This window comes from Megascapheus bottae, chromosome 25, assembly GCF_031878675.1.
Source record: "Megascapheus bottae isolate mThoBot1 chromosome 25, mThoBot2.hap1, whole genome shotgun sequence".
Lineage (NCBI taxonomy): Eukaryota > Metazoa > Chordata > Mammalia > Rodentia > Geomyidae > Megascapheus > Megascapheus bottae.
The window spans coordinates 13,412,021-13,435,012 of record NC_143533.1 but is presented as its reverse complement, the minus strand read 5'-3'; the positions used below and the strand labels follow the sequence as shown (position 1 = coordinate 13,435,012).

Below are 22,992 nucleotides of genomic sequence, written 5' to 3'. Positions count from 1 at the left end.
GGTGTTAATATTTAGTTTATTATATTATTGAATTATTATCATTGTTATTGATGGCTGCATATTTCCCATTGTTAGCAGTATCTTAATTTTTGCCTTTGTATTTTGTGCTAAACTCAGGGTCTCAGCTTTTTTGCTCAAGGCTAGCAATGACCCACAGTTCACTTCTGGCTTTTTGTTAACTGGAGGTAAGAGTCTCATGGATTTCTTTTGCCTATGCTGACTTCCAACCACAAAACCTCAGATATGAGCCTCCTTGGTAGCTAGGATTACAGGCTTGGCCACAATATATATACACTATATATATATATTTTTTAATTTAATTTAATTTTTATTTTTTATTTTTTTTGCCATTCCTGGGTTTGAGCTCAGGGCTTGAGCACTGTCCTTGGACTTTTCTCAAGGCTCGAGCTCTCCCACTTGAGCCTCAGTAGCACTTCTCACTTTTTTCTACGTATGTGGTACTGAGGAATTGAACCTGGGTCTTCATGCATGCTAGGCAAGCACTCTACCACTAGGCCAAACTCCCGGCCCATGCTACCTATATTTTTAAAGAAGAATATTTCTAGGATGGAGATGATTACTTCCATTCTCCAATTTAGTTTCTCTTGACCACTGAAGTTAATTTGAAGTTTTCTCCCCACCCCATTTGTGAGTTATATCTAAATGTAATGTTGAACAGAGTCCTACTTAGCATTCCTATTGCTTCATCTTATTTTCCATGATACATGTGTGCATTTGCTTCAACTGCCTTAGAATCATTAGAATTCAGAGTTAGCATTTGATGTTCCCCTGTACTTTAATGTTGTGCTTTTATTTTATTCATTATTGTATGTAAGCCTCTGCCTCTCTGGCTTAAAATGTTACACACACACACACACACACACACACACACACACACACACACCACATAAAATGGTAGTAAACGTATGCAACTAACAAGTAAAAGCTGAAATTCTAAGAATTGTACATGCAAATGCACAAGGACCAGATGGTTTCACAGCTGAATTTTTCTAATTAAAAAAAAATAAAAGATCATCATAATGTTATCCAGACTATTTAAGACCATAGTTAAAAACTGTGGAGTATCGAAGTATGAAAATGACAGTCCTTTCCCAAAATGTGGACCAATTTCTTTTATGAAAATAAAGGAAAAGAAATTCAGCAATGAAATTTTAAAAAACATATTATAGCCAGCCACTGGTGGCTCATGCCTGTAACCCTAAGTGCTCTGGAGGCTGAGATCTTAGGGTCATAGTTCAAAGTCACCCTAGGCAAGACAATTCCTGAGAAAAGAAGCCAGAAGTGGAATTGTGGTTAAGTGGTAGAGTATTAGCCTTGAGTGAAGAAAGCTCAGGGACAGCACCCAGGCCTTGATTTCCAATCCCAAGACACACACACACACACACAAATGGAAGGTATTATTCCAAGAATGTAAGTTGGGGTCCATTACTAGGGTATCAGGTTAGTTTAGGAGTAGAAAAGTACCAGCTGTAAGAGTACAAGGCTCTGAGTTTGAATTCTGGTAATGGAGATATACGTGGACATACATGTGCGTGCACACACACACACACACACACGCACGCACATGCGCAGGCACGCGTGTGTGCACATGTATGTATCTTTTTGTTTCTGAGTGCCTCTAGATGACTTTGAAGGACTTGGCCTGGTCGAGTGAGGATTTTATTTGTAGTGGTGTGATGCTACAAGTGCTGAGATGGACTGACAGAATTTCTGGGGACCATCCTGGGAGCAGGGATACTTGTCCTAGGCCAGGCTGAGAAAGGTCAAAGGCTTCCATTGCTCCCAGAATCCTGGGCCAATATCCTAAGGAGAATAACCAATATGGAAACTAACCACTGGGCTTGCCAGCTCTGTATAAATGAATACAATGTGGAGCAAGAATGAAAGATCATTATTGATTGATTTGGAGGTACAGGGGCTCAAATCCAGGGCCTCACACTTGCCTGGCAGGTACTCTCTCTACCACTGAGCTGTGCAATCCTCTTTACCTTCTGCTTCCCATCAGAATCACTGTATCTAGTGAGGAAAGATCATTTTGAAAAGATAAGCCAATGCATAGGAATGGCTAAGCTTACATGTAATAAAAGCAAGAACAAAATGTATTACACTTTTCCCCTGAGAAAAATTAGGTTAGTGTCCAGTAGTCAATCTACATCAAAAGTACTACTGATTCTACTGGACCCCCTGTTTACCCTCAAGCAATGTCTAGGTCCTATCTCCTGTATGAATTGAGGCTTCTCTTAGCTCTGGGTCATTGACTTCCTCCGACCACTCACCCCTTGTGGGGTTTGCATACTGATTCCCATGATGATCTAGCTAAGGGAGCAGTGAGCTCCAAGATAAGATGCCTGCTTTACCTTACTGGTGACACATGCTACTTTATTTTTACCATCTAGTGGAGGCCTTGCTTAGCAAAGTATTTAAGTAAGAGGACTGGCTAGGTGCTGGTATTTCACTTCTGTAGTCCTAGCTACTCGGGGGACTGAGATCTGAGGACTGTGATTTGAAGCCAGCCTGGACAGGAAATCATGAAACTCTTATCTCCATTAAACAACAACATCAAAACTAAAAGTCTGAGGTGGCCCTGTGTCTCAACTAGTAGAACACTAGCGTTGAGGGAAAGAAGCTCAGGGATAGGGCTGGGAGTGTGGCCTAATGGTAGAGTGTTTGCCTAGCATGCATGAAGGCCCAGGTTCGATTCCTTGGTAACACATACATAGAAAAAAGCCGGAAGTGGTGCTGAGGCTCAGGGATTGTGGCCAGGTCCTGAGTTCAAGACCCACAAAGGACTGAGGAACTGGGCTATAACTGTCAGCTTTTGCATAAACTAGGAGCTACAGAATTCTAAACCAGGCTGGAGAGGGCTTTGGGCTAGAAAGACAAGGTGGTGGACAGGCCAGGTTCAGTTAAGAGATGGTGCTAATAAATAAGCATGAAAACCAAAAACAAATGGCAATCACAAACTAAATGAGGCAAAAAATAAACACAACCTATTGAACCAGTTAACTAAGTGCTTAGAAAGACAAAAAGTTAACTCCCACCCCAAAGTCAGGGAAGAAAGGGATAGTAAAACACATTAAAGAAAGCTAGACACAGGTGGCTCACATCTATAATCCTAGCTACTCTGAAGGATGACATCTGAGGTTCAAAGTCAGCCCTAGGCAATCGAGTTGCATGACTGTTCTTTCCTACTAGTCATCAAAAAGCTGGAAGTGCAGTTACTGAAAACACACAGTCAGAATGACATGTGAAATGATGTAATCTGTCAACAGTAACAGGCTTCCTTTTTTTTTTTTTTCCAAAATGACTGCTACAACTCATCCTACAAGATCCTACACTATACAAATTCTTTCTCATTTCTTCATGCTGAGTAAAAAAGACAAGTTTTAAGGTATCTTTTTCCACTTCCAAGGGTCATTATTATTCAAACAAGAAAGGATAGAAGAATCTAGTTTACTGTATATAAAACTGTACTTACCATCTGTCCCCAAGTGGGACATGCAAGTTTAATGTGGATAACCTAACCATAGTTCTTGACATGTTTAGCAGAAAATAATTATTTTCCCTAAATAGTTAACAAGCCATAGTCAATTTAGAAGGCAAGGGTACCGAGTGACTGATCGCTTCAAAATTCACCCTAACAGTCTAAATCAATTATTCATTGTAACTGGAGCAGAATATACTTAATTATGTTAGCTTGACTGGTTCAAGTTTAACTCCACTAAAAAGATCATTATAAAAAACATCATTAGGAATATCAGTTATTACCATGAAATTACTGCTAAAACAGTCCTGAGTGACTATGAATTTGATTCACAGATTTTTCTTTAAGCAGAGAGCACTCTTTAAAAAGATTATACTTGTATGTTCAAGTTGAGAGACAATATCCTAATTTTTCTATCAATGACCTTGAAAATAATCATTTAAAAAACCCTTTAACTCCCAAATTTCACTCTGTGGAATTTTCTTTTTAGGCTTAGGATTTCCACACAGGATTGTTAAAAATAATGAACAACCTAGTACCTATTAAGTACTGGGGAAGTGATTAACAAAAAAAATGCAACTATAGAATAAAATATTTAGTCATTAATACAATATCACATACAATATCAATGTCTGTTATGTTTTCAGTCCTGGGGACGGGAAACACGCCCCCAAATCTTCGTGTGTGTGTGTGTGTGTATGTGTGTGTGTGTGTTGCTAATAAAGTTTGAGCTCAAAGCTTGGGCATTATTCCTTAACTATTTCACTCAAGGCTGGTGTCCTACCATTTGAGCCGCAAGTCCACTTCAAGCTTTTTGAAGGTTAACTGGAGATAAGCACCTCATGAACTTTCCTGACTTGGGTGGCTTCGAACCTCCATCCTCAGCCTCTTGAACAGCCAGGTTTACAGGCATGAAACACCATGTCTGGCTTATCCCTAAATCTTAACTGTGCCAATTCCATCACTCCATTTCTGCTGCATTCAGATTTGCTTTTGTAGATCTGACAAAATAGGATTTCTCAATCTGCTTCCCAATTTACAGATTTTTCTTCTCATTCATTTCTTCTCTTCTACTCATCTTTTCCTCATTGGATTATCCCCATTTTAGTGGCGATTTCTACAAAGAGCAGAACTGAATAAATATTTCACTCAGCCCTCTATTTTTACCTAACATTTGGTTGTTCTCTGTAAGAAAGAAAAGCTTACCAATTATGAAATACATAAATTTTTAATGAAACAGTAGTATATGTGTATCTAAATCTAAAACACATAATGTAACAATATAGAACAGAAGGGCTCAATTTGTATCTTAAAGGTTGGATCCAGAAACAATTATTGAAATATATTACATTAATAATAAATGAAAAGATTTCACTAATGGATGGTGGGTTTTGTTTGTCTTGTTCAGTTAGTCAGGCTGGTCTTGAACTCCTATCCTCCAGTGATACTTCACACTACAGATGCACACCATTGTGCCTGGTTTACAAGTTGTTTCTAATCAAGAATATGAAACCATGAAACTAACTGGGGGTCAATGGACCATGCCTGCCACTTAGGAAGCTGAGATCTGAGGATCACAGATTCAAAGGCAGCCCGGGCAGAAAAATCAAAGAGATTCTTATCTCTAGCTGACCACTGAAGAGCTAGAAGGGGAGCTGTGACTCCTGTGATAGAGTGCTAGCCCTGAGTGAAAAAGCCAAGGAAGAGCTTAACACCCTGCACTGAAGGCACAACAAACCCCAACCAGCCAAACCAATAAAACAAAGCAAAACAACAACAAATCAAAGCAAGATGAATCATATAAAGCTATCTTTTTTTTTTTCTTTTTTGCTTGGATGCCGTCCCTGAGTTTCTTTTGCTCAATGCTAACGCTCTACCACTTGAGACAGAATGCTACTTCTGGCTCTTACTGAATAGTTTATTAGAGAGAAGAGTCTCACAGCCTTTCCTGCCCAAGCCTGCTTCAAACAGCAACCTACCGATCTCAGCCACAAGTAGCTAGCATGACAAGCATGAGCCACTGGCAACTGGCTTAAAGCTATCTTTTCTTTAAATACATCTTTCTGAAAACAACAGCCTGATACGATGGAGAACATGCTATGTCCAAAACCAGTAAACATTTTGTTATTGTTGTTTGTGATTTTATGTCTAAACTTAGAAAATTGCCCCAATGCAAATAAAGTTCCAAACAGATTTGAAATAATTATAGGAAAAGACAAATTGGTAACTATCTCTATTAATGAAGAAGGAAAGTTTCATGAATAACCAGATGTAATATTCATTTTGGTGATCCTCAATTTAAAAAGTAACTGCTGGGCGCATTGGCTCACTCCTGTAATCCTAGCTACTCAGGAGGCTGAGATCTGAAGATCAAGGTTCAAAGACAGCTCAGAAACAAAAGAACGTGAGACTCTCATCTCCAGTTAATCACTAGAAAATGGGAAGCGGGCTGTGCCTCAAAGGGTAGGTTGGTAGCCTTGAGCTGACGAGCTCAGGGACAACACCCAGGCCTAGAGTTCAAGCCCCATGACACACACACACACACACACACACACACACACACACACACACACAAAAGTAACTCTAATATAAAAACACTGCAAGCTGAGAAAATGTGACAAGTACTTGAAATCCAAGTACTCAGGAGGTAGAGGCAGAATGATCATTAGTTCAAAGCCAACCTGGGGCTGGGAGTTTGCCCTAGTGGTAGTGTTTGCCTAGCATGCATGAAGACCCAAGTTCGATTCCTTGGTACCACATACATAGAAAAAAAGCCAGAAGTTGTGCTGAGGCTCAAGTGGTAGAGCTCTAGTCTTGAGAAAGTCCAAGGACAATACTCAGGCCCTGAGCCCAAGACCAGGACTGGCAAAAAAAAAAAAAAAAAAAAAAAAAAAGCCAGCCTGGATCACAAGATAAAACCTTGTTACACACACAAAAAAATAAATTTAGAAAAAAACAATCTTTTTTGGCTGGGCACCACTGGCTCATGCCCATAATCCTAGCCACGAGGAGGCTGAGATGTAAGGATTGTGGTCCAAAGCCAGCTTGGGCAGAAGTCTGTGACACTATCTTTAATTAACCATCAGAAAACCATCAGTGGTGCTGTGGATCAAAGTGGTGGAACGCTAGCCTTGAGCTGAAGAGCTTAGGGATAGTACCCAGGCTCTCAGTTCAAGCCCCACAACTGACAAATTATAAAATAAAATTAATAAAATTAAATAAATGAAGTATTTAGCATTCCAAGTTTCAAAAAATAAGAGCACAAGTTTCTAGTATGACTCAACTCTTCCTGTAAGAGAAGTACTGAATATTGATTAGATACAGTGAAAAACAGCTCATACTGAATGTTTTAAAATGTTTTTCCCCCCTACACGGACTCCAAACTAAGAATAAAACTACCGACACTTGTATGGGAAAAGTTGATCTATCTGCTTAATGATGTCTTTCATTTAGGAGGGAAAAGTTGCCTGTGGGAAACTCTTCTGACAGTTCCCAGAGTTCAAAGAGCATAGAACCTTCAAGTTGATTTCGTCAAGTCTATTTATTAATGCATTTCAAGTTTCAAAAAACCTTACATCTTTGCACAATACTTTTTTTTGCAATTTTTAGTAAAAATTTCCAAAGTGAACAAAAAAAGATACTGTATAAAACACAGTGGACATTAAACTGACAGTAGTATTAGATCTCATTTCTCTTGATCTTTGCATTTTTTTTTACCACATCTTGATTTGCAGTGGAAAGAGTTCAGTGCATGTATCTCCATTCAGAACACATTTAACTTAGACTCAAAAATAAAGCAGAGCAGTCTGTTCCCACCAAAAACCCTACCACAGGATAACATTACAAGCAAAAAAAAAAAAATGTACATGTCTCAAAGTCTACCACACCCAAAAAGTTACTAAGAACTCTTGCAGAATAAAAGTCACCAGTTTAGAAATGCACACCCACTTCCAACCTTTGCACAGTCCAAAAACAAAGGCATTTAAATGATTTAAAAGCAATTTCATACCTATCTACCTACTGGTTTGTTGAGAATTATTTATAGTCTACCTGGGGTTTCATGTACAAAATTTTATCTCTAAATCATGTACAAAAAGCTGTATTTTGAAAAAAGTCACCACATCCTGTACAAGTTAACAGGAAGAGATCCCATTATTTTCTCTAGCATTTTTTTTTGGCCTTGCTGGCGTGCGTCACATTATGAGAATGATTGTGTAAACCTTATACTCTTAAGAAAAAGGAAGGAACAGCAACAACAGGAAAAAAAAAAGCCAAACCAGAGAAATCTCAGCCTTCCCTAAATTTGCCTCTTGCATGAAGCTAGGAAAGTCATAGCTGTTTATTTCTAACTGAAATGATGTAGCTGGAAAACAGAAGCCGTAAATAATATCACAAGCTTAAGTTTCTTGTAATGCCCCTTCCATTTCCTGCATAGCAATAAGCCTGTTAATACATCAAATGCTTTTGCTTTCTCTCTTAAAAAAAAAGCCAGTTATTTACATCTGCTTACAAAATAAATTTGGAATGGGACATTGTGCTGTTTTGCCTTCAGTTCTATTAAAGGATCTCAGGGAAAGAATATCAGAAGGCCTATCTACAACTTGAACTACTCCTGTCTGTAGTGGTTAGCCATGATCAGTGACAATACGCTGAAAAACCTGTTCAAATGTTTCTGTGAAGACACAGCTTCTCTTTTCCTTATCAAACAAAAAGTATATCAGCATACATTAGACAGATAAAAAAGACAAAAATAAGTAGGCTACAAATGAAAGGAAATCATTTCACGGAAAAAACTGCTACCAAAGGATAAATCCATGTTCACCTAAGCAATTCAAAAGAGGAATCGGGTTAGGAGGCATCACATCTGTAAGCAGAAAGCAGACATGTACACGAAGAGCTAGCTGTGTATGTGGACGTCCAGTCTGACCACGCTCCACTGTTCTGCCCAGCACAGCCCCTCCAGCTCATGGCAGCCATTCCACCAGAGGAAAATGCACGAAGAACCAACTCCAGCGTAAGGAAAAGGGAAACTGATTCTCGGTTCCAAACTGCCCGTGGAAAGCATTACAAATCCTGGACCACTGAATACCACCACTCTGTTTATCCTGAGTATGTCAATTAAACAGTAAGTTTGTTTGTTTTTTTCATTAAGAGCGGAAAATTTTTATAATACAAAGAAACATCCATATTGCAATTTCTGTTTACAATTGCACACAGAAGTACAATGTACGTAAGAAATAACATGTCTGCATATAACAAGGTATGTACATTGGCAAGTATGTCTCCAATGTTGAGGTGGTCGAGCCTCCAATCCGCGATTGGCAGTTGAAAAAAAAATAGATCTATTTCACTTTGTGGTATCAGTTTATCGAGAGCCAAGTTTGACTGCAAGTGAAGACAACGCAGCAGCGAAGAACAGGAAACACGGGCCCAGAATGATATTCTAAGACTTTGTGCCATTAGGTTAAAAATATTATCCATAAGAAAATTTGAGTTCCTTTGCCATCCCACCCCACCCCATCCCCAAATTGGAATTTTCAGGCATTGAAGTTAATTCCACCTGGTCTGAGGACATGATCTCTTGCCATTTTTTTTTTCTTCAACTATTATCTGTGAGGGTTTAGTTTGGAGATGACTTAATAGGTTTCTCTTTGGAGTGAAGTTTTCCCATTGTAGGCACTAGGAAGAACCAAGGCAAAAGCTGCAGTTTAACGTCTCATGTGTCCCATCTGATAACTCTCCCGGGGCCTCTGTCGCTGGGGCTGCTGAATGGGCTGTGGAGGTCTCCTCCGCTTCAAAGTGCCTGCGGGTCACGGACAGAGGTTGAGAGGTGAATGGACCGTAGGCTGCTCTTCGCGGCGCAAGGCTATTTTCGGCACTGTCCAACACAACTAGCAGCCACAGACACACTTTTAACTCTCGGGTGGCCAGATAAAAACAAGAACCAGGTGAAATAATTTCAGTATTTGCCGCATTTAACACACAATAGCCTCTGTTTCAAGATGAATTCAAATATAAAACATCTTTAATGAGATACTTTCTTTTTCCTCCTAAGTCCTGAAGTCTGGTAGACATTTCATATTTACGAGTACATCTCAATTGAGGCGAGCTATGTTTCAAGTGCTCAGTAGTCACAAGTAAATCTAGAACAGGAGGCACAGCCAGCCCGAGGCTGTAGAAGGCCCTCAAAAATATTGGAGGGAATGACGTTCTATGCAAATGGCCCCTGGGAGGCAAAAGGATTCCTAGGCCTGCATTCATCACAGGCTGTACAATGAGGAATCTACTAAGTGACTGGGAAAATGGCTTCACTTCTGAGTTCCTGGTGTGTACAACAGGAGCCACAACTGACTTACAGCCTGCACAGGAGTTTCTGGATGATTTCTGTGAAAGTCTTAACACTTCTCATTTACTGAATCCACCACTGACAGCTGTTTCCCCAATAAAATAAAACCAATTCACAATAAAATCTTGATTTCACTGAATATATCTGCAATTGGTCATTGTACCGTGTTACTTTGTCCTTGGAAATGCCGTAAGACTTACCCAAGTTCAGTGTGCTAATCCTGTAAACTTAAGAAAAGCAATGCTATCAAAACCTTATTTCCTCTGATCTCAAATTAAATCCTGTTCCCTAATGTGGTTTCTGGGCTCCCTTGCCCTAAAACAGGTAACTACATGGAAAAACAGAGAAATCTAAAGAACATCCTTAATTGTGAACTTCTTTCTGCAGGGTAGACATGGCCTGAGACAAGAGGCAGGAGAGTCCCCTCCTGGGAAGTGGGGGTTACACGGTCCCCCAGTCAGGGTCTCCTCACACCTGAAACCATCAGGTGTCCTGAGAGCAGCATGCCTTGACTGAGTCTCTGATGAGACTCTCCCACACACTGGGATCTGCATTGCCTACAGGCTTCACTGAGCCATAGGGAAAGGGAGGACCTTTCAGGATAGAAAATATTTCAAGAGCAGACATTAAAAGCAGTAACATCAACACAGCTATTAAAACAGAAAAACCTGTCATTTTAAAGCAGTTTAACTACCATTATATTAAAAAAAAAAAGACTAGCCTATGAAACAAAACAAGAAAACAACTCCCCCCCCACCCCCAAATTCAAGATTTCTAGTTGTAAGAATTTTTTGGATGTTAAGCATCAATTTGGTAGACTGGGTTGATAAGAAACACTGTTAAAACATCAAGCTGAGTCAGTCACACAAGAGTTCGTTCTTCAGTTGAAAGCTCTATAGCTTTCGTTCCTAAGGCCTCATCGATAATTGCACCTTGCTAAATACCTGTGAGCGGTGGAGGCACACCTTAGCTGGAACATCTTACCTGGAAGTGGTTTGGGTGGTGGCAACTTTGGATTACTACTTGGAGTGTGAACACTGCAGATCTTGATAAATCCAGCCATTAGCATGATCAGGGCAATTCCCATCAGTAACACTGCCCACCAGTGAGCCTAAAGACAGACACATTTCTCCATTTAAAAACTCTAAAACATTCTAAAATGGAGTATGGACACCAGAATCTATCACATATCAATTTTTTCTGATTGTTTAAATTAATTAATTATTTTTTGCCAGTCCTGGGGACTGAACTTAGGGCCTGAGCACTGTCCTTTGACTTTCCTCAAGGTTAGTGCTCTACCACTTGCTATATGTGTGGTATCGAGTAACTGAACCTGGATCTTCATGTATGCTAGGCAAGCACTCTACCACTAGGCCAAACTCCTAGTCCCCACATCTCAATTTTTAAAGAACATTCAGAACTGGTGTAGGGCTTGAGTGGCTGGGTGCCAGTTGTGAGGGATCCAAAAGGAAAGAGGAATGTGTTTCGTAGTTTTAAAGGTGAACTCAGGGGAGAAATGGGGAAGAATGATGGAATGGGCAACAATTGAACAAGATGCATTGCACCCATAAATTGATACACTGAATGAAAATTCTTTTGTACAACTACTTACAGATTAAAGTAAACTCAGAAGGAACTTCCATACTGACTTCCATAGTGGCTTCACTATTTTACCTTCCCCCACCATTTGTTCTTGTTCATTTACTGAATGTTAGCCATCTGACTAGAGTGAGATGGAATTTAAATTTGCATTTGCGTTTCCTTTATGGCTAAGGATGTTAAATATTTCTTCATGTATCTGTCTTTGTATTTTGTCTCATACTTCTTTTAAGAACTATCATCTGTCCAGTTATTATTTGGATTATGCTGTGGTTTAATTTTTTTTAATTCTCCATATATGCTAATATTAATCCTTTGTTCACTGAATAACAATGCTTTTTTTCTTTCTCATTCTATATTATCTCCTCATTCTGGTAAATTGTTTCCTTTGATGTGCAGAGCTTTTTAATTTGATGTAATCTCATTTGTCAATTCTTGCTATTTCCTGAGCAATTGGAATGCTATTCAGAAAATCATTTCCTATGCCTATTTCTTCAAGTGAATCTATTTTTAAATGCTGGAAAACTCATTCAAAATTTCTAAAAGCAATGGGTAGTCATACAAAACATGTTGACAGGGCTGAATCTGGCTTGGAAATCACAAGTTTACTTTGTTCTGTGGTACTGGAGCTTAAAATCACAGCCTTGACTTTACACGACTGGCGTTCTACCTTTTGAGCCACACCCCCAGCCTTTACTTTTTAAAAGCTATTTCATATATCCTGCTGAGGCTGTAAAGTTTGTTTCCTATAATTTTTTTTTGTTTCCTATAGAAAACAAATTGCGGAAGGCCGGAAATTTAGCCTAGTGATAGAGTGCTTGCCTAGCATGTACCAAGACCCAGGTTCAATTCCTCGGTACCACATACATAGAAAAAAGTCAGAAGTGGTGCTGTGGCTCAAGTGGTAGAGATCTAGTCTTGAGAAAGCCAAAGGACAGTGCTCAGGTCCTGAGTTCAAGCTCCAGGTCTGGCAAAAAAATAAATAAATAACTGCAGAATTCTGTCCTTATTCTATGTTTTCTATGAACTTTTCTATTTTTTATTAATCCTCAAATGTTAGTATCAAGAGGTAGAGTGGAAGGTTTCCTTCAATCCATCTTGAGCAATCTCTAACCCCAATCTATATTAAACATCAGCAAAGCCCCTCAGTTACTATAGCAACTACAGTACATTTGCAGGTCCCCTCTGGGGAGACAGTGTCATGGGTCAAGAGTCTTCCTACTACTTCCAGGTTGGCAGCTATTCTGGTATAGGACATGCTTCCATTTCTGATGTGCATCACGCTCCCTAACACGTTTCTTTCTCTTCCCTGCTATTGCATGGCTACCAATGCTAAGGTGACTTCAAATATAGAATCAACTTCATCCCTTTACATAAATCTCTTAAAGATGCCCACCAAAGAACTCCAAGATAGAGGTGGGGGGAGGGAAATGGGGACCAAGACATGAGAAAGGGTATCAATGTATGTGAAGCAATGCACCTTTTTTCTGGTGACTATAATGTAACCCTTCTATTCATTACAATAAAAATATATGAGGAAAAAAAAAGAACTCCAAGATAGACTACAAAGAGGGCACAACAAATATAGTGTCTGATCGATAAATATTTACTAACATGGAGCATCTGAGCACTCAAGAGCTTCTGGGGTAGCAAGCAGTGTTCCCAATCCCTGCACAAGGTTTTCCAGGTAACTCATGGCTCAGAAGCCCAAAGCTTGAGAAGTTTTAGTGCCAATGCCACTAGATTTTTCAGAACTTAGTGCCTGGGGAAATGGAACATGGCAGTGTAGAAGAAGCAAGGAAAAGTAGATAAAACAGTGGTAGATTTTAGCATGTGTTAAAGTATGGGCATTTTTGCAAGGCTTGCTTCTTTTTTTTTTAATGCTCCATTTGAAAGAGAATTATCAAAGGGAGTTAAAATACAAGTTTTATCTTTTAGGTATTATAAGATGGAAGAAATTGCCTAATCTAATAAGTGCAAATACATTTTATCTCAGAAGAAAAGGTTACAATTTATCTACTAGTCTAGAAGAGAGGAGGCTTGTCATTTATTCAGTCCACATTTACTGAATGTCAATTTTGTGCCAGGCTCTGACCTGGCACTGACACGAAAGTGTTAAAGAAAACTATAAGACAAAGAAAAAGTACCAAGTTAAAAGACATGTCCTGGGAGTTTAAAAAAAAAAAAACCAAAACACTGAATCAACTCTGGGAAAGTAATTCTACATATGAAACAGACAGATATTAGTTACTATGGTCAGTTACAAATAGCTGATGACAAATCAGAGCAAAATAAATGTACTAGTCTAACTTAACTTACTATGCATTATTAGTGTTTAATAACTTAAATAAATGGAAAGAACATTCCAGGTAATTGTATGTTTCCAAATTTGGAGGCACATGGACTTAAAAATTAATCCAGTTCACAGATTGTTCATGAGCCTCAATAATCATTAACAGAATTAATTACTTGCAAAAGGCCCTGATCTGACCTTGTCCTGCTTAACATTTTCCATCACGAACAGAAAATATATTAAAAAGATGGGAAAGACCCTTCAGAAATCACCATCTTCTTGCTCATCTCTCAGCAAAGGAGAACCCAGATTTGGCTGGCAGTCATACTGATATGAGGGACAAATATAAAATGCAAGCTGAGCTTAACAACTTAAGGAAGAATTCCCATGAAAATGCCCTATACCATGAGCCACAAAGGAAGGAATAGACTGGAACAAAAGATTCCACCAGCTGATACCACTATGCATGAGCACAGGTGGAGATTTTGATCACTATGGTTCAAAAATCTGCACATAGAGTAATTCCGTATAAACAGGAAACGAGCATTTTCCCCACATCAGTGACCTTTAATCAAGTAAAATTCAGATCAAATCACTTTAAGCTAGGGTTCCTTTATCAAGAAAAACTATCCTTACCACAATCCACTCAGCAATGTTTTCATAGAGCTGTGGACTGAAAATTGCCTTCTTAAGCCTCGCAAGAGGCCCATCAGCATCTACTAATCGGCATCGCATGAAGACATCACAGTAGCCCCTGAAATCATTGCAAGGAGATCCAGGCTGCAGTGTGATGGTCCGGCCACTGAACTGCCTGTTCCACTGCACAGATCCTGTGCTGGCACAAGTTGACGGATCCACTGGAAAAGAAGGCCATGTGTAAGCTGAAGGGTGAGGAGAGGGAAGAAGGAACTGCCTAAAACCATCACCAGGGTATGTTTCAAGGGACTTCCACTAGTGACGCAGGACACTGCTGTCTATAACTCACCTTCAATGTGACCATATAAACGACAAAAGGAAGTGCTGACTTAGTGTCTCCCACACTCATGTAAATCACTACCATAAAAAGCCAGCAAAGTATCATTTCAAAGCATTGCAAGGACCATAATGCTACAGACATAATACTATGCTTGATTAAAAATTGTTGGGGCCGGGAGTTTGGCCTAGTGGTAGAGTGCTTGCCTAGCATGCATGAATACCCGGGTTCGATTCCTCGCTACCACATACATAGAAAAAAGCCGGAAATGGTGCTGAGTCTCAAGTGGTAGAAGAGCTCTAGCCTTGAGAAAGTCCAAGGACAGTGTTCAGGCCCTGAGCTCAAGCTGAGGACTGGCAAAAAAAAAAAAAAAAAAAAGAAAGAAAGAAAGAAAAAAAAATTGCCTTAAGAGGATAGCATTAGCTGCACACAATTGTCCAGAGTAGATGCTGAAGGTGGACAATTAAAATGTAAGAGAAAATGGTCTTTGGCCTCCCGCAGGGGACAAGCCTTACTTTTCTTCATACAGCAGACATGGCACAATTCCTTGTCATCTTTGCCGTCAGAGCTGGCACACGTGCACTCCTCCAAGTCATGCTTCTCACAGATGGAACCTGCACATTGCTGGCAAGAGACATAAATTACTCACAGTCATAGATCGGCAGAGCTAAGCTTCCAATGTCAAAGCAAAAACGTGGAGATACAAATTAATAACTAACAAAGCTGGGGGTGTGGCTCTGTGGGGGAGTGCTTGTTTGGCATGTGCCATCCCCAGGATGGCAAAACAAAAAGGGAAACACAAAGATGAATCAGCACTGGGATCATATAAACACTGACAGAGAGTAAATGTGAGTAAGACAGCACTACCTTTAAAGCAGCGGCGAGAAAAAAAAACACACACACACAAAACAAACACTGCACTGAATCCATGCAGAAAGAGATCAGATGAGTACCAACTCCACATTGCTTATTCTGACTCCTCTATCAGGAGAAGAAAAGGAAATCTTCCTTATGCAGAGGAAAGTGACACCCATGAAAGCACTGGGAGAAAATGAGCAGAAGGAGCTCGGGTATTAAGTTAGAAATCTTCAAAGCAGAACAGACATGGTCAATGCTTTGCTGTGCCATGATGTTTCTCTAGGGAATAGGATACGTGTCACTGGAAAAAGTCACCAAGCACATGGGCTTGTAGAAGAACAAATAGGGATGTTACTGAAACCAAGACTTTTTCCCTTGGTACTCAAACTGGTCTGGAACTTGCCAGTAACCCAGGATGGTCTCAACTTACCATCCTACCCTCCTGAATGCTAGAATTATAGGTGTACATCACCACCCCATGCTAGGATAAATCACTTGTGTAGCTTTCAGTGTCAATAATCATTCTGAAAAGATAGGTCTTATAAAATTAAAACTTAAACCATGACATCAAATACTTACCCCATTAATGCACACTTGTGTGTGTCTATTACAGTCTGTAAAGTTTGGCTTGGGATCAGATGCAGGGCAGAGAGCTGTGATTCCATTACATATTCCTTCTTTTGCACAGTCAGAATCATCCCGACACTTCTCAGACTTGGACTTAAATGCACACTGGGCTGTACAACAGGGACCTTGACTGGGACTAGAAGAACAGCAGATGAGTTAAGTCGCCAGGCGTTTTCTATATATGTAAGTATTAGCCTCATCTTTAGATTGTAAGTCTGTTTTGGTTATTGTTGAGTTGTTTTGTTTTTGGTGCTGGGACCAGGGATTTAAACTCTAGGCCTTATACTCACATTCTTGCTCAGAACTGGTACTCTGCCATTTGAGCCACACCTCCGGCCCAGCTTTTTTTTTGGGGGGGGGGGGGAGTCAGTCATGGAGTTTGAATTCTGGGCCTTGGTGCTGTCCCTGAGCTCTTTAGCACAAGGCTACCACTCTACCAGTTGAGCCACAGCACCACTTCCAGCCTTTTCTATGTATGTGGTACCGAAGAATCGAACCCAGGTCTTCATGTGTGCTAAGCAAGCACTCTAACCACTAGGCCAAACTCTAGACTCATGTTGGCTATTTTGAAATTAGAGTCTAGCAGTCTTTTCTGCCTACACTATCCTGAAATCTCAACCCTCAGCTCTCAGCCTCCCAAACAGCTAGGATTATAGGCATCAAACACCACTCTTGCCCCCATACCTGGCAAGTCTCATCTTTGAAATAAGAAACTAGCATATTTGAACAATCCAGTAAGTATAGAAAAGAGACTGAGCATCTGGTTTATATGCTCAAAACACTACATTCTCAGCATACTTTGTCTTTTGTGAAATGCTGTAATAGAAAATGGACTTATGAAGTAACTTAGTGTTTTTTCATAACTACATTATGTATTACATTATGTGTTATGTATGTTTTTCTCATATTTTAGTCTAAAATCAAACTAAAATAGAGACCAGACATTTTTTAAAATATCATACAAACTAGATTGTATTGGTTATAACCTAAACTAGTGAATTTGATAAGGGCAATAATTGATTGTCACTAAATCACAAAAATACCTACTCTATGATACCTAAATATTTAAAATACAGAGTCTAAAAATACAGAAGGTGGTCACATTTTAATGTAAGGCAGTATCCTTTTCACGTCCCTTTCTAAAAACCTACCACACAAATTTTCAGTAGTTCAAACATCCCACAGAAAAGTGCCACGTGCCATTGAAGAAAAACAACAGCACGGCATGTCAGGACAAAGTGTGACAAGCATGTGTGTGTCCTCTGGGCTCAGTTCTGCCTGCAAAGTGTGGACAGAGGTGTCATGGGTACCTGCACTGCTTTCCAGGTTTCAGTTTGCATTTTTTCCCCTCAGGCTGGTTGGCGTCAAAGCAGCACTCATCCTTACACTGGTCGCTGTAGCCACAGTCACATTCTTCCCCTTGTTCCACCATTCCGTTTCCACAAATGGGCTGACCGGATTCTGGGGAAAACGCACAGCAGATTAAGCATTATGTGCACACATTATTTTAATCAACTATTCTCCAGAGCTTCATAACAAACACAGAAAGGAGACTCTGATGAATAGGTAAGGCAAAACGAGCACACAATGTGGAAATCTGGACATGCAGATATACCAAGGGTTGTACTAGGAGCCATGGCACCCGACATGCTCCTTCCTCACAGGGGCTAGTGCATCTTAATCAGCACAGTGAAAGAATCTAACCTAACATCTCTTCTAAGGTCCTTACAGAATCAGCAAGTTACTCACTATTTGGGCCATGCTATGCTGGGTTGTATCGAACCATGCCTCCACTATTTATAACACACACATGCAAACAAGGTTAGAGCTGCATCAACCACAAACAAAATGAAAGCTTTCTGTCCCAGACAATTTCAAACATACATAGAAGCAGCAAAAGGACAGACACAGTGAACTCCTACATCTAACGGCTGGGTCTTGCCTTACTCCCCAACAACTCTTTTCCTGAGTATCTTTAAATACTTTAGGATACATTTCAAAAGGATAAGGAGGGCTCTTCTTTTTAAATCATAGCCATAATACAATTACCACATCTAGCAAAATCAACAAGATCTCAATAGCATCTAACAGCCTGTCCACATTCAATCTCCTCAGCTGTCTCTTTATAATTGGTTAATCCGAATTAAGTTACAAACACGGTTCTCCCACTCAGACCCTTTCCCTCATGGTAGCTTTTAGTTCAAGCATCTATTATGTTAATATGTAGCAGATTCACTCTTCCTCTTGCTTTATGTTTATTCATTGAAGAAGTTAGGTAACACTGTCCTGTGGAATGAGTGACCATAACTACACTCAATAAGTAACTTTTTAGACTTCCCTTACTTGTGCTTCTCAGCTAGATCAAGCTGCTCAAGGGAACGAACATGTATTCTTTTGTATTCCCTTGCAGCCTAATTGTATTGGGCCCCATCTTCATTAATTAGAGTTAGACAGTCCAGTTGAAGCATAGTGGATGGCTCTAGACAATATCTTCAGCTTTCTTCTAGAGTTCTTTGATTTTTTTCCAATGGATTATGCAATTAGAACAATGGATTTAATCATGAGCACAGTAAAAACAGCAATAAACAAAAAGTCCTAGCAATGCTAGCCTTTGTTAAGATTACAAAAAAAAAAATCACAGAACTTTAAATCATCTATTGGGAATGACAAGAATCCACAAATACCTTTGTTTTCCTTTTTCTTTTTTTTATTGTTGGGATAATGTATAGAGGGGTTACAGTTACATGCATCAGGCTCTAGGTATATTACTTCTCACACACTGATATCCCTTCGCATGTTTTTATCCCCATTTCCCTCTCCTACCCCACGCCCCCCCTTTTTTTTTGTTGGTCGTGGGGCTTAAACTCTTGGCCTGGGCAATGACCCTGCCTAAGCTCTTCAGCTCAAGGCTACCACCCTACCCCTTGAGCCACAACGCCACCTTGGTTTTCTGGTGGTTAATTGGAGGTAAGAATCTCATGGACTTTAGTGATGGGGCTGGCTTTGAAATGCAATCCCCAGATCTCAGCTTCCTGAATAGCTAGGATTACAAGTGTGAACCACCGCACCCAGCTTATGCCTTTGTTTTCTAAAAAAGAAAACTAACATCTCAGGAGTTTATGACTTTGAGCAAAACTGACAAAACTCAGGGTCTCTAAGGACTGCACCCTGTGCACTGAATCAGGTAAAAGTCCCAGCAAAGATTCAAATGGGAACTGCACGAGCAGAGAAAACACATTCCAATCACATCTGAATCCGTTAACACTACAAAGACAGGATTTCCCCACCCACCTTTGGCTGGTACTGTAGGAGTTTGAGCTCAGGGCTTTGGGCTGCATTCAGCTTACTTTCTTGGCTGCTGCTCTATCACACCTCCAGTTCAGCATTGTACTAATTGGAGATGGAGTCTTGAGGACTTACTTTTCTGCTCAGGATCTGGCTTAAAGCCATGATCCTCCAGATCTCAGCCTCCTAAGTAGCTAGAATTACAAGTGTAAGTCAGCGGCAGCTGGCCCATTCTGAATTCTGTCGGTGGTGGTAGGACATATAAACCTTCACCGACAATGAAACTATTTAGAACTATACAGAACAAGAGAAATGAGAATATGAAAAACCTGGGAATTGGAAGATCTGTGGACTGTATCTATCAATGACAATGTTGTGATTATAATACTACTGTATTATAGATATGTAGGAAAGTCCCAGTATAGGGAAACTGGGTGAAGAATACAGAGAGTTTACTGCTTCTTATAACTGAATGTGAGGCTATCATTATCTATGTAAAAATGTTAACTGAAAACAAAAGATGGGACTTCATCTGGAAATCTCCCTCAATTCTTATTTAGCCCATTTTGGGGTACTCTTTCTAAACCAACATGACAGGGCCTCAGCATTTGCATACTGAAATGTAATCTTATGAAAAATTATAAGATACAGTAGGATACAAATGCTGGAGAAATGTACATACCAACAAAGCAGTTGTTTCTCTTCTTTTCCAGAACTTGGCTTATGTTTCTAATACTACACAGTGAGAATTTATTGTTGTTAAGTTTGTCTCCAGATGTTGCTCTTGCATACATGATGTAATTGCCATTCTCTTTCTGTCCTAAATTCTTAGATTCTCCTGGTGTGCACTCTGTTCCAGAATCATGCTGCCAAGTAGAAAGTTACAGAAACAGGAAATAAAACAAGGTTTGCAGGTCAGCTGATCAAATGGCACTTTCTCATCAGTAGACTAAGGGAAGCTGTGGACTCCCCTTTAGAAAGGATCTTACATTATTTTATACAGGGAGCAGGAAGACATGTTAGGGGCCAGTATCACAGAAGACATGGAATCATGGAAGGCAGGCTATGGTTTAGAACTTTGTAAACAGGCACTAAAATTGAGAATAAATTGTCATTAAGAGGAAATCCATCTAAACTCTTCTAAACTAGGAAAAGTAATACAAGTGCTTTAAAACTACTAAATATTATTTTAAACATATGGTAAATTGCCAAGTATTGGTGATTCCCGCCTATAATCCTAACTACTCAGGAGGTCTTAGCCTGTAATTGTGAGTCAAAATCAGTCCAAGCAAAAGCCACAACATTGGTTTAAAAAAAATTTTTTTAAGTTAAAAAAATTTATATGGGGCTGGGAGTTTGGCCTAGTGATAGAGTGCTTGCCTAGCATGCACGAAGACCCGGGTTCGATTCCTCGGTACCACATACATAGAAAAAAGCCAGAAGTGGTGCTGAGGCTCAAGTGGTAGAGCTCTATCCTTGAGAAAGTCCAAGGACAGTGCTAAAGCCCTGAGCTCAAGCCCAAGACTGGCAAAAGAAAATTACATATATAATAGTATTACTATGGATATTAATAACATAATATCCATATATCCATATATCAGATTGTGGTAGGGAAAAACATAGAACAGGAACCTAAAACAGCTCATTTATTAACCAGTACATAGGAAAGAGTAAAAATGATAATTAAGGACAGAAACAGTGGTTTACTTTGAAATGAAGAGAATCGGACACATACAGGAGACAAAGTCTGAGTACACTGCAGAAGTAGTCTCAAGTACTGATTACATACAGTAATCAGAGGGCATGTCCTTGAACTCTCCCCAAGATCGTACTCTTATGTGATCACACTGAGCCCAGTTGCCCCGGCACTCCTGCAAAGTTCAGGGATGAGAATAAATCATTTGGCTCAAGCATTCAGAATGATGGTAGAAGGGGATAAAATAATTTTACTTAGTGACATACTGGTTTGAAGCGTTCAACAGCACCGTTCTCTGGAAGGAACCAGAACTCCAAGGCATCCATTCAGATATTCACTGTTTTCTCCTCCACAGGCCCAGGCTCACCTGAGTCCTTGCTGCATACCCTCTGACTCCAGATGGTCTTTAACAAGCCTTTATTGAGGACTATACAGGCTTCAGAACACCACTGGTGATGATTCTACAGAATCCAACCTACTTTCTAAGAGGAATGGTACTGTGCTCTCCTCACCACTAGAGAATAGTCAATGATATATTGCTGATTATCTTGCCATCTTGCACTCATTGGAAGCCACACATGTAAGTAGAGTGTATCTACTAACACACATTAACAGCAGAGATGAAATGAGCACTATCCCAGTCTCTCCAGGGACCTTCAAGACAGAGAGCAATTGTGCCTCATCTGTCAAGTATGACTTGTTTAAGGATCGTTTCGTGGAGTGGCAGTAGTGGCTATGGGATAGGAAGGGACAGGTGGAAGCAAACTTGTCCCGTTTGCCATCCTTAGACAAGTGAATAAAATAAGCAAAACACAACAGAACAATAACAACAACAACAAAAGGCTGACAGGGCCCCTAAAACGTGATGAGAATTCAAATCCAGAGTAAAACTTCATAAAGAAAGTATAACTTAGTTTAGCAAAAAAACAGAAAAAAATATTTTCTGTCACTGAAAATACAACACCCTGACACCATGGTACACTCCTACAATCCCAATACTCAGGAAGGCCGAGGCATGAGCCCGGAGAGTTTGAGGACAGCATGGGCTATATATAGAGAGAATATGGGGCAAACCTGTGCTATACAGTGTAAGATGCTGTCTCAGGATAAATGAATGGAAATTAAAACTCGTGTGTATATTTAATTCACGTTTGTTTTTATCACTCATTATAAAAAGTCAGGCTACTAAATTTTTGAAAATTAAGTCATGTGGCAGTACTTACTGGAGATCCAAAGTTATGCCCGACTTCGTGAGCAAACGTGATATGAGAGACTTTGGGGGGCACGTGCGACCCGTAGTTCTGAACAGTGATAATCCCGGTGTTCAGGGACTTCTTCTTACCATCAGAGTACAGCTTGCTTTTCTCACAGATGCCTCCAGAGCTTCCTAATGCACAACAGAAAATGTCAAATGAATTACCTAGCCCCCACAGCGCTCAAGCAGGTAAATATGAACTGAAATTGTATATTAAATTAGAACCATTTTAAACACAATTGGTACTCAAATACTCTTTTGCTCAAGAGTAGAAAATCATTTCAAATAAAACATTAATGGCACCCAAAAAGAAACTCCCCAGACTAAGTACACTGCCTTTATCCTGATTCTTCAAGATCAATGTGTTTTCATTTAGCAATACAGTATTTACATTTCCTTTAAATTTAAATATATCAATATTTATGTGAGTCAAAGCCTATACCTTTTCATCTTTTAAAATCTTACAGGCCAGGCATGGTGGTGCATACCGATGCTCCCAGCTGTGTGGGAGGCCCACACAGGCAAAAGAGGCTCAGGCAAGAAAGAAAAAAAGGA

General features: G+C 39.8%; 1 protein-coding gene across 1 annotated transcript in view; it reads right to left on the bottom strand.

Moving 5' to 3' along the window:
- Positions 1 to 7,027: 7,027 nt before the first annotated feature.
- Positions 7,028 to 22,992, bottom strand: part of Adam10 (ADAM metallopeptidase domain 10) — an 88,187-nt gene continuing 72,222 nt past the window's right edge. The window contains exons 9-16 of the mRNA XM_090358318.1: positions 22,406 to 22,569; positions 20,169 to 20,352; positions 17,512 to 17,662; positions 16,154 to 16,337; positions 15,232 to 15,340; positions 14,380 to 14,600; positions 10,836 to 10,962; positions 7,028 to 9,308 (exon numbers count right to left, since the gene is read on the bottom strand). Of these exons, the coding sequence (XP_090214444.1) occupies positions 9,214 to 9,308; positions 10,836 to 10,962; positions 14,380 to 14,600; positions 15,232 to 15,340; positions 16,154 to 16,337; positions 17,512 to 17,662; positions 20,169 to 20,352; positions 22,406 to 22,569 (1,235 nt within the window). The 3' untranslated portion in view covers positions 7,028 to 9,213. The remainder of the gene's footprint in view (positions 9,309 to 10,835; positions 10,963 to 14,379; positions 14,601 to 15,231; positions 15,341 to 16,153; positions 16,338 to 17,511; positions 17,663 to 20,168; positions 20,353 to 22,405; positions 22,570 to 22,992) is intronic.